Source organism: Eretmochelys imbricata, chromosome 16 (assembly GCF_965152235.1).
Source record: "Eretmochelys imbricata isolate rEreImb1 chromosome 16, rEreImb1.hap1, whole genome shotgun sequence".
NCBI classification, from domain to species: domain Eukaryota; kingdom Metazoa; phylum Chordata; order Testudines; family Cheloniidae; genus Eretmochelys; species Eretmochelys imbricata.
In genome coordinates, this window is record NC_135587.1 from 20298866 (window position 1) to 20311112 (window position 12247).

The 12247-nt window shown below is 40.8% G+C and overlaps 1 protein-coding gene across 3 annotated transcripts in view; it reads left to right on the forward strand.

Moving 5' to 3' along the window:
- OLFM1 (olfactomedin 1) overlaps nucleotides 1-12247 on the forward strand; it is a 48054-nt gene that overhangs the window by 21099 nt on the left and 14708 nt on the right. For all 3 annotated transcript variants that reach the window (XM_077835912.1, XM_077835909.1, XM_077835910.1), the window contains exons 3-4: nucleotides 4664-4819; nucleotides 7561-7780. In XM_077835912.1, the coding sequence (XP_077692038.1) occupies nucleotides 4664-4819; nucleotides 7561-7780 (376 nt within the window). The remainder of the gene's footprint in view (nucleotides 1-4663; nucleotides 4820-7560; nucleotides 7781-12247) is intronic.

A 12247-nucleotide genomic window follows, 5' to 3' on the forward strand; every position in this document is an offset into this window, starting at 1 on the left:
GAAGACACATCCCTGATATCAGGAAATTCTCCGGATAATGGATCCCATTGAAGAAACACCATTTCTTGTGAAATGGTGTCATTCTTTTCTAAATCTAAGGAGACTCTTGTGTTGGGGCATGTAATTATCCCTCATGTCTAAATACTGTACTATGCCAGCATCTGAAGTATGTGACACAATAATTTTTATCCTGATACCTGGAGAAAATTGACGTGTTAGAGCATAGTAAAACACATTAAGTGCAGGTTTATGAATGTTTTGAGTGACTAAGTACTATAAACTGAGACATGAGACATTTCTCTTTTGTTTGTAGCATAAGCTTCTGGCTTTTGTTTCCTCACATAATAAAGAGAACGTGCCCAACACAACGAAATCTGAAGTAGGAACAGGAATTGTCATATGGTGCAGCATGAGTATCAAAGACCCATTGGCTTCATATAACTACTCACATGAACAAGACAAGCAGGTTTTGACCCAAAGTCCTATTCAAATGGGAACAGTGGGTGTGGGGCGAAAGACCTAAAATGTGATAGTTTCCAGTGCAGAGGGTGCTGAAATATAAATGTTCATTGTTTTTCTTAGACAGCAAGCTGCTCTTGGGATGCCAGGGTAGAAAGTAAGGGAAGAATGATGTGCAAAGTCAGATGCTCATGTGTGTGTTAACCTATCTATCTCTACACATACACCATCCTGTAAGAGAACCCAGAAATAAAGGGCTGAGTCTCAGCGGCCGCCATGAAGTTCCAGACCTCTGATCTGGATCTTCACTGAAACAAAATCCTTGTAGTAAAATGTAACTGCAGACACTTTTGGAAAACCTCCACGCTAACATTCGTGCCCCTTTCAAGAATCTAACATCTCAACTCCCCTGTTTTTGTGACGAGAACTAGCCTTGCATTTTTCTCACCACAAATAGCAGAAGAAACCTAACATGTCAAAGATGTAATTGTGTTTGGATTTCCCAAGGAGGAACGCAAACCCATAACCTATTCTTCACCTTTGGGGATAATAAAAAGTTCCCGTAACTGGTCCGAGCAAACCTGCATTTTTTGAGTGAGCAATCCTTTTTTTTTTTTTTTTAAAGTAGAAGAAATGTCTGCCTTAGCAATGGATGCTAGTGGCTTTGCATAGAGGTTTGGGGAGTTAAACAAAAGATCAGATTCAAAGTTGTAAAAAGCCAATGTGTGCTAAAACACATTGACACCAGTGTATGAAAATTAAGGTAGGGCCTTAATTAAGTTTGGGGGCCAGTGAGGCCCCCCATCTCATTCTGCTTCAAAGGGCATTGACATCATTTGGCACCTCATGGTTTTTAACCCCTTGTGAAGGCCAAGTTAGAATAAAACTTAAAAAAAAATCTGGGTGTGCCCCATGCGACCACAGTGTAGCTCTCTATCTCCCTCTAGTGGCTAGACCATGGATGGAGGATTATGAGTCCGGCTGCTTTCAAATGAATGAACTGGTCCTTTGCCTCAATTAGTGGAGCCACATGCATTTAGCTCCAGATGGCCCAGGCAGGGGTATTGCTCATAGACACTACCCCAAAGGATAGCACCCACAGACTGGGATGATCAGGATCTAGGAGATATTACCTAGCTGAGGTAGCTTGCTAGAGTCACCAGGCCAAATTCTGCTCCCAGTTACACAGGTATAAATCCAGAGTAACTCCATCAGTGTCAAAGAAGCTGGCATAATTGGAAGCAGAAATTAAATTCCATCTTATTAATTTTTTGCTTCCCTAAGGTAAAATCAACGTTTTTCCCCCGGGCAACTGTTAGCTTGTCTATGCCATTAGATTGCTGCAAAATGAGGTTTTGTGAGCACTCGGAATATGTGTGTTTCATAGGTGAAAAAATACTCTTAACTAAGGTTCTTCAGGGGTCGTAAGTGATTGGAAGAAACTGAGGGAAATTTAAGACAGAGAATGTATTTCAGCCTCAGGTCCAGTAAAGCACTTACGCACATGCTTGACCTTAAGTACATGAGCAATCTCATTTAAGTTTAATCATGTGGTTAAGTGCTTTGCTGGATCAAGGCCTTAAAAAGGTAATAAAAATAAAAGATGTAGATCTTTAAATGATGAATTTTACGTTATTGTCAAAGATCAGGAATAATAGTAATTGATATTTAAAAATGTTCACCATAGGTTGCTACTTAATTTTAAAAAAAACCTTATTAGCAATGAATGGAATGGATTTGAACTTTACACCAAGCACGTCGCTGAAAATAACTTCATAGAATATCAGGGTTGGAAGGGACCTTGGGAGGTCATCTAGTCCAATCCCAGGACCAATCCCCAATTTTTGCCCCAGATCCCTAAATAGCCCCCTCAAGGATTGAACTGACAACCCTGGGTTTAGCAGGCCAATGCTCAAACCACTGAGCTTCCCCCCTGTTTAACTGTATGTCCTCACTTAAGCACCCTTCCTTATTTGCCATAAGTTAATTTGTGCACAGTTGGGCTTTTTATCGGGAGTGAGCACTGGCAGAATTAGTTGACCCAGTTTTGGGCAACTTCAAACATAATCCCCATTCCCATTGGCAGATGTACAAAGCGATCCCACTAGGTGGATGCAGGTTTTCTCAGGGAAGGACTGGCTGGCTCAACAGGAAAAAAATGTTGTACAAGTCCAGGCTGTAACAGACACCCCACCCTGGGTAGGCAAAGCTCCTCAAATTCGTCCCCCTCCATTGCAGGCAAATTACTGCCTTACTGTTCACCAGCGCAGAAAAATACACACCTCCTTTTGTCCTCCTCCCCATTCAGTGCAGTCTACCTAAAGGCCTCCTACATGAGGCTGGGAAGGTGTTGCTGGGTGTGGATGAGTGGTACTGCTGGAATTAGGTACTGAACATTCTTTCTTCTGCTCATAGCCCCCAGACCAGAGCAGAAAGAAATTACTAGCCATGAAACCATTTTCACTGGTTGGACAATGGGCTTCTCCACCTTAGCATGTCATAAACCATCAGACCTTGATGCATGGGTCCCCCTTAATTATTTATTTGAATTGTTACTTTTCATATTGTCCTTGTCATCAAATGTTAATGATGGTCAACCTCGATCATTTCACAAAACTTAGAGAAAAGCTGGCATTTGTCCCTTGGCTGGCTCCAGCAAAGTCCAAAAGGCCTGTGCTTCTGGTAACACACACATTTCCCACAGCCATCTTCAAGTAGTTACACTGGCTCAGCGAAGCTCCCTGGAGGAAATATTGAATGCCAGTCATCTCTTCCCCATCCCCCAAGTCCAATATTATTACACTTAGCTTCACTGAGCATTGAATGTGGAAACAGGAGCTAACTGTGATGGCATGGAATTCAGAGAGCTTATGGAATTTGCTTGCAGAGGAAGTTATGGGCAAGGAACGAAAAGTAATATTTCCTTAAGATTTGGGTTCTGATAAGAATTCCGTTAATTTCACTGGAAGGTGAACCAGGCTGTCACTGACCTAACTAAGTCCCTGGTTCAACAAAGCATTTATGCACAGCTTAGCTTTAAGAACTGGAGTATTCCAAACTGAAATCAATAGGGTTCTAATAATAGTTATTATTATTGCATTGCATAGCATTGTGTTTATTTGTATTGTGGTAACATCTCAGGAGTCCCAGGACTCCATTTTGTTAGGCACTGCACAAATACAGAACAAAAAGATTGTCTCTGCCCCAAAGAGCTAACAGTCTATTTGCAGGAATAATTGCTTTCCTGAATTGGGGTCATAGTTAACATCCCGTAATGGCACAAATATTGGGAGGGGGGAAATGGAGTTTAGCGTATCAATTTAAGGCCATTCTTCAAAATCAGGTCATTTTGATTATCACCTTACTTCCTTCCTTATCCCTATTTCAGTCACAGCAGCCAGTGTTCTCACAACACTTCTCAAGATGGAGATAAATGTTTTAAAACATTTGAAAACTGATGGTCTCTGCTGGTATCTAGCACTGATTCCAACCTTAAAAGTTATTGAGATGGTGACCACTAAAATCAGAGGTCTCAAGTTGGTCAGCCAAAAATGACAACCACCATAATCAGAGGCTACATTTGGAAATATTAGCCTTTAATCATGAATGCGTGTATTATTTGCCAGTGTATATGGCATTGCCTACCTCTAAATGTATTCTTTGTGACTGATGACATACAACTAGTAATAAAGAAAAGACCATGTTGTTTGAATAGTGAGATTTTGCTAGCTGGGTCTAAAGCTTGCACTTAGGCAATCAGTGAATGTCTCCTTATGTACATGAAGCAGTGATAATTCATACCTGAACAGAAGTATTATTCTTAGTCAAATATGCTTCTGTTTAACTAATAGTCTTTCCACCTGCAAAGGCAGGCATTGTACGCTGGCTCAGCCAATCAAAGAGACCATTAAGACTCTCATGCATTTTATACTTGACTACAATCCTTATTTGCATTCATGATTGTTGGATTATTTTCTGGAGCATGGCAGAATAAATGTTTATGAAACCAATTTGCTCTGTTTTGGAGCACATGATGCTGCTGATTAACTAGTAAATAATGCATCTGCTGATTCCTCTGTAGCTTTGTTGACTGAGTGGGAAAAGGTCAGTGCTTTGTATTATGAGGCAAAGGATGCTGCCTAGCTCCTATGAAAGCTTCTTCCTTTGACTGTGTTGCCTCTCTATTTTTTATTTCTCTGGACAGGTGCAGAACATGTCTCAGTCAATAGAGGTACTGGACAGGCGGACTCAAAGAGACTTACAATATGTAGAGAAGATGGAGAACCAGATGAAGGGATTGGAATCGAAATTCAAGCAGGTGGAAGAGAGTCACAAACAACACCTGGCAAGACAGTTTAAGGTATGTATATCCTCCAGCCTGCTAATGAGGCTGCAGTGTCTCTTCCTCTGCCCCAATATACTGTGGGCCACATGATCAGAGAAGACAAAAACAATTCTCCAAACTTCTGTGTAGATGAACCTACCGTGTGGGTTCTGTTCCCACTGCATTCTGGGCCTTACTCAGCAAAAATTGACATCCAAAAACGTTTTGCCTGAATAGAATCGTATCTTGAATGCATTGAATTTCCAGGGAAGGAATATTCAAGCATGCATTGAGAATAGGTCCCCTAATGTACACCTTACTTTGTAAATGACCAAATGACCAGAGTGACATGGCAACAATGAGGAGGGAAAAAAGACTGGTAAAGTGTATACGTTGCTTATTTTCCAATACTTAGCCCAAAGTCCTCATGTTAAGTCACCTCAGTAAACAGGTAGGCAGTTCCTATATTTGAGGATCAGTGTCCTCACTCAGTGAAACAGATCATTCATGGACCAAGGAGTGGGCAAGGATCTGGGGTGAAATCCTGGTGCCACTGAAGTCAATAGGAATGTTCCTGCTGATTTCAGTGGGGTCAGGATTCCACTACTGTATTTCACTGGGTTTGGGGAAAGATCCCATCCAGACTGACAGTGCGCACCCATTTATTCTCTTCTGAAGCAGTCCATGAATTGGAGCATTGCTACCATTTAAGTAGCAAATGGAATACAATGCTACAGTGGCACCAGAGAATTTCCCCTTCACATTCTTTGAGAAATATTTTGATTAAATTTTCTTGAAACATTTTCCCACATTTTTTAACAACTAGAGAGCTGGTTGAACTTTTTAATTTCAAGATTTAAGTGATGTTTTCAAATTTTAAATACCAAAATTTTGAATTAAAAAAAAGAGAAAGATGTCAATTTCACCCACATTTTTCAACCAGCTCTGATCCTCAAGTTCAGTTCTTCAGCTTAGATCTAAGTTTAGAACCTGCTAGACTGAGAAAACCTTCAGCTTGAACAATGTGATCTTATTCTCCCCCCAACACACACACACACACACACCCCATGGTAATACATTCACTAGAGAGTGCAAATAATAACCTATAAAATATAGGAGGGGAACTCATCACTTGAATAGAGGAGCATGGAAAACAAATATTGTTTCACTACATGGGCTAGTTTCCAATCTCATTCATGCCAGTATAAATCCAGAGTAATTCCACAAGACACTCAGATACCATGGTCCTAGGCATTGAGTAAGAATCTGAAATGGAACTGTCACTGGTGCTATTCTGGATTTACATTGAGATCAGAATCTGGCCTATTATTAGGCTTGGCAGAATACGATTTTTATTTATTTTTAATAATTTTGACAGATAATATACTTGTTTATTTTTAATCTCCCTCCCCCCCCCCCCAATTTTTATCAATTTAAATTTTCACAGTTGCTCAAAATTTTAAGCATTTTTTCTTGTTTTTATCAATTTAAATTTTCACAGTTGAGGGAAAGTCTGAGGGGTCAGACAATGGGGGGCACAAAGATAAACATTATTTAATGACAGTAGACACTGAGAATGAGAAAGTTAAAGCTCTATAACCGTTAAAAATGCCAACATCATTTATTGAAACATACAAAATGAATACCTTTAGCCCAAACTGTAGTAAGTTCTCAAGTTGCATTTTTCTTACTTTCCCTATCTGTAAATTTAAATTATTACTGGTGGAAATATTTTTCCTTGGTTTCCGTGTGCATGGTGAAATTGACGTTTATCAACATTTATCGATAAAAATCTAATCCTTCCAAGCCTACCTATTATGAATACTGTCCAATGCTTCATTAAATGGTAAGTGCATGCATATTTACGTGTGCATTATTGTCTAAGGGATCTCAGCATCTTCAACAAAATGTTGTGCCACAATGCCCTTAAAGACAGCCTTTCTTTTCATTAAAAAAAAAAAAGTTTGGAGAAATAATGGTTGTGTTTCTGGAGAACAAAATTAAAAAGAATATTTTTAGCATGATTAAATAGCATTAAAGAATTTTCCATATAAATTGCTGCCCAGGCATGATTTTAAATAACAGTCACAGCATTTTGTTTCTACCAACTCCAGCATTAAAATGTGAGTGGTTTGGGGTTTTTCTTATCATAAGAGTATTTGTTTATGAATGGATGTCTGTGTAAGGCAGGTTAGTGAGCTAGCTCCTCAACAGTATTTCATTTTCTTGCTTACAGGGCTAACTTAAAAGAAAGTTTTTTCAATGCTGCAGTGACTGAAGAAGCAGTTCACTCCCATGTAACCATGAAAAGAGGGTCACAGAGCATTTTGCACCATGCATTTATTTATTTATTTTTATTTTCCAAATTAGTACCATATCTCACTAAGGAACCTTGAACCACAACTGAGATCTTCCTTTGCATGCAATTGTAGTTGCATTTCATGAATAGTTTGAAACCCTTGTCAATGCATATATATATAATTTTTTTTAAAGAAAAAAAAAAAACAGAACTCTTTGTGTATGTGATCTGAAGCATGTAACCGTAAGATGTTGCATTCTAAAAATGACAAATAAAGGCCTTTCCCAAATATTTTGGTGTTCTGCAGACTGTTTAATATACTCTTTCTAATACATCATTTGGACCAAAAAAATAATAATGATAAGAATGATTGTGGGGATAAGAACATTGCACTCACGTAGGAAGCAGCCAGATCAAGGCAGAGTGTTGCAGATTTTTGCACGCATAGCACTGAACCAAGCTTATTTTAACCTTGCAGGCAATAAAAGCGAAAATGGAGGAACTTAGGCCTTTGATACCAGTGTTGGAAGAGTACAAAGCCGATGCAAAATTGGTATTGCAGTTTAAAGAGGAGGTCCAGAATCTGACGTCAGTTCTAAACGAACTCCAGGAGGAGATTGGCGCCTATGACTACGAAGAGCTTCAGAACAGAGTGTCAAATCTTGAAGAAAGGCTCCGTGCATGCATGCAAAAATTAGGTAGGCTCAGAACAATATGGTGGCACTGGCAAAACACCAGCAATGTAAAGTACATATAACATCTGGAGATAGCGGTGCTGACCTGGACATCTCCTTGTGCCTTCCCTGCACTGGCTATAAGAAATGAGCTCACAAAGCAGGGTCCGAGCCTGTAAACACATATGCACATGAGTAACTTTTACTACCATGAGAAGCTACTCATCTGAGTAAAGTTACTCATGGCATAAGTGCATGCAGGAGCATATCCTTAGTAGGACATGAGACTTTGCAAAGTAAGCATAAATGGACAGTGAAATATGGTAAACAGGCTTTTTTAAATACTGCTTATGCGATGCAAACACTGGGTCTCCATTTAAATTATGTATCAATGTCCAGTCTTTCTGCTAGCTAAAATTGGGACATACCATTTTAAATAATATGTATGTGGGGCATGACTTTTTACCAGAAAAGAGCACGCCCTCACCAGTATTTGCTCATGTTTGTGTGTGGGCTGCAGCTGCTATAAAGAATATAACCCCTCCTCCCCCAACCCATCACTTCCTTTCAGTGAAGGAGTAGAACATTTGTTGACCTAGCTCCCTTCTGATTTAATTGCCAGTTACATTATTGACTTGCTTGTTAAGCAATTTAAGGCACCTGAACACATTAACCGATCCACCTGTCTATTTCGGTAGCACATTTGAAATTATACTCTCAGGTGACTTCAGTAAAGATCAGCTCCCTTCTCGTCGCTGTATATTTTTGGCAAGGTACCATTTTATTTTTCTCCTGTCTATGCTATTGGGATTGCTTCTGTTTGTTTTTTGATCTTTCCACTTTTGTTAGGAAGCTTCCTCCCTTTAGAAATAGATTGTTGTTTTTATTTTAGGTTGCTATCTGTTACCTTGTAACCCACCTGTCAGCTAAAAGCCCACCTAGGAAATTGAATTCATTTAGAATATTATATATGCACAGACAAATTTCTGTGGGAGCTATGGGTAAAATTTGCAAAAGTGTTTAAGTGACTCAAATCATTAACACACCGTCTCTAGAGCATAAGTCTAATTAAAAGTCAAAGGGACTTAGGCTCCTCCATGCCTAGCTCATTTTGAAAATGAAGCTTGGGCTCGTAAGTTTCCCTCGCACTTTTGAAAATGCCACCATCTCTGTTGGGGAAGGGAAAAGCCCATGTCCAAAGGAAACTTAATGAGATTGGCCAGGTCCTCGGCAATCGGCTTAGTCTAAAGGAATGGAGCTAGGCTGATTTACACCAGCTGAGGATCAGGCCTCTTGATTTAAAAATAAAAGCACTTGGGAAAGCTTCTTGTTCCCCCTCCACCTGCTGAGGAGATACATGCAAGGCATGCCACTGCTGCTCCTTGTTATTTACCATGTACAATATTGCAGTGGTTTTTGGATTGTAAAGAAAAATTCTCCACCTCTGTGCTATACAGGTGAAATTCACAGCACAAAGGTCTATGCCCCATTTAAGACCTCAAAGTATGGCTTCAGTGGCAAATAACTGGTGCATAGACCTCGTACTGGGCCCTCTGAGTTTCACTCTAAATGTTCGAAAGAAAGATGAAACCTGGTTATTAATTATTATTATGGTAGCACCTACAGGCTTCAGATGGGATTGGGCCCAGTCCCTGCCCTCAAGAATTTACAATCTGGACAGGCAAGAGACGGGTAGAGCGTGAGGAAGGAAGTATCATTATCCACATTTTATAGATGGGGAACTGAGAGACAGAAACATTAAGTGATTTGTCCAAGATCACATAGTAAGTCTGTGGCAGAGCCTGGAATTAAACCCACATCTCCAGAGGCCCAGTCGAGTGTCTGAGTCACAAGACACTTCTGTTGTGAGGAAACAGCTGTCTTTACTTCTTCTCTTTTGAAGGAAGAGATGGGGTTTCACATGGGGTAACAAATGGAGAGCAGTGATCTATTTTCTGTCCCACAGTAGAGAGAGTCTTTTCAAATCTACCACTTTTGGTTGTCTCTTATGTTCCCCTCCTGTCTCTTGAGAAATAAGAGACTCTTTCTGTTTTCCACTGCCAGCCCTCTGCTGACCTTTAGTCACTTTAACTGTAGGAACCAAAGAGAGGACATAGTAGGAAAAAATAACATTCTAGAGCAGAAAGAAATCACAGCTGTACCTGAAAGGGGAGCAGTATTATGCTGTCAATATTTTAACCAAGAGCTTCTGTAAAGATGCTCTCAGAACACGTAATAAATACCCCATGGACCAAAGGTGTGTGTGATTTCAAGGAGAAGAATGGAGGGACTGGGGAATCTAATTTGAGCTAAGGAAATAATTTGCAGTGAATAATTATTTAAACAACACAGCCCTCTTTGTTGGCAAAAATTCTTTAGAACTAGTTGTTACCCTAATGTGTGTGTTTGTTCAAGTTTCATTAGCTAAATAACTTACCTAATTTTTGTTTCTTTTGTAGCTTGACCACAAATATTCAACTGAGGAATTCAGTTGCTTAGTTGGGATTGGTCAGAGAAGTCGCATCATATTGTTCCTCTTCTCTGACAGCATGACCATGTGTAATCCCATATGCAAGCACTTCTTAGCAGGAATGCTTGCGTGCATGGATGTAAAATTCAGTTTTCATGAAAACTCACCTGTGCAGCTTTGAAATTAATTGTTTTATTAGGACCAACATTTGTATACCTTGATGCTCAATGTTAGTCTCCTAAATCCCTGTTTGGGAACCTAAATGCAAATAGACTGAGCATCACAAATACTGAGCATATAGACAGGTTTCAGAGTAACAGCCGTGTTAGTTTGTATTCGCAAAAAGAAAAGGAGTACTTGTGGCACCTTAGAGACTAACCAATTTATTTGAGCATGAGCTTTCGTGAGCTACAGCTCACTTCATCGGATGAGACTAACCAATTTATTTGAGCACGAGCTTTCGTGAGCTACAGCTCACTTCATCGGATGCATACTGTCCACAGTATGCATCCGATGAAGTGAGCTGTAGCTCACGAAAGCTCATGCTCAAATAAATTGGTTAGTCTCTAAGGTGCCACAAGTACTCCTTTTCTTCTTACTGAGCATATACAAATCCCATTGGAGTCGATGGTACTTATAGGAGCTCAGCATCTTTGATTGTCAGGCTGCTTTTATTTAGGTGCCTGATAGCGTTTTAGAAAACTAATTTTAAATACTCAAGGCTGGCTTCCTCCACTGGTGTGAATCAGCACAGCGTCACTGACTTCTGTGGAGCGATGCTGTTATACACCAGCTGAGGATTTGGGCCCCAAGTTTGCAAATGTTAGCCTGCCGTTTTAGCCAGTTGCTTGATTCTATGATTCTATGAAAGAGGACATGGGAAAGAGGGGAAAGGGGGCATTGAACATGGCTGAGGTGAGCCAGTTGAAAAATACAAGTGCATATTTGCAGGCTGCTGTATTCACAGCTCTCCTCCAGGAGGACGTCTGCGGCACTTGGCAGACAAATGTGAAGTGCATTTGTGGGAAGCATTTGCACCTTTTGCCTGAGAACCGCCCTGGGCGCACGGAGACGTGTTTCTACTGCTCCTTTGAAGGAGGAGGTGGGAGAGAGCCATTGCTGACAATGCCTGCTCCAGGGAGAAGTTGTCCCATGCAGGGATATGTTGCAACAGGACCCAGAGAGAAGGGGCCAGCTTATTTCAGTGGAGCTATGGTGACTGACACCAGCTGAGGATGTGGCCCAAGGTGACTCCATCAAATGCAGGGAGCCCATGTTGACCTTCCCTTGAGTTTGGTGGCAGAACTTTAACAAGTGGCTCCAGATCTATCCCAGTATATCACTGACCTTGGGTTCCCTGAGGGGGGCAAACTGGGTCTTTTGAAAATAAGCCTCTTCGCATGCTGCTCATTCTGCTTCTGATCTCACCTTTACCACCGGTTTAGGACCAGACTGTGAGACACTCACTCAAATTGAGTAGCACCCGACTCTGTATGTAACCCCACCCTACTGATACCATTGGAACTATTTACCGAGTAAGGTACAACTCAGCATGAGTAAGAGTATGGCAGTCTGGCCCTCAGTGGAGTTTATTAGTACTCCGCTCCTGGGGTAACAAAGAATTCCTTTGTGCCCAGCCCCAATCTCTGTCAGTGTTGGGGTCCCATTCTCCGCTAGGTTACATCAGTTTTACTCCACTGTGACTCCATTGATTTCAATTGTGATAGACTGCTGCAAAACTGGAGCAGCTCAGCAGTGGGATGGGCCCTTTGATTTCAAGCCCTGAAGATGCAGGACTTCTAGTACATTTCAGAGCTGGGTTCAATCAAACCCATTGTGTTCCCCCAGAACACTGCTGAGGAGGCATGCGTTTTGAAAGCTAAAAGAATGGCTGTCAAAGATGCTGGCAGCTGTAGTTCACATTCATTTCAGCACCTCTGAAAATCAGGCAATTGCAACGCCTGCAGGTATGTTGCTGCTGGGGAACTGGTGGTGTAAAATGAGCACGAAGGTGGGTGTTA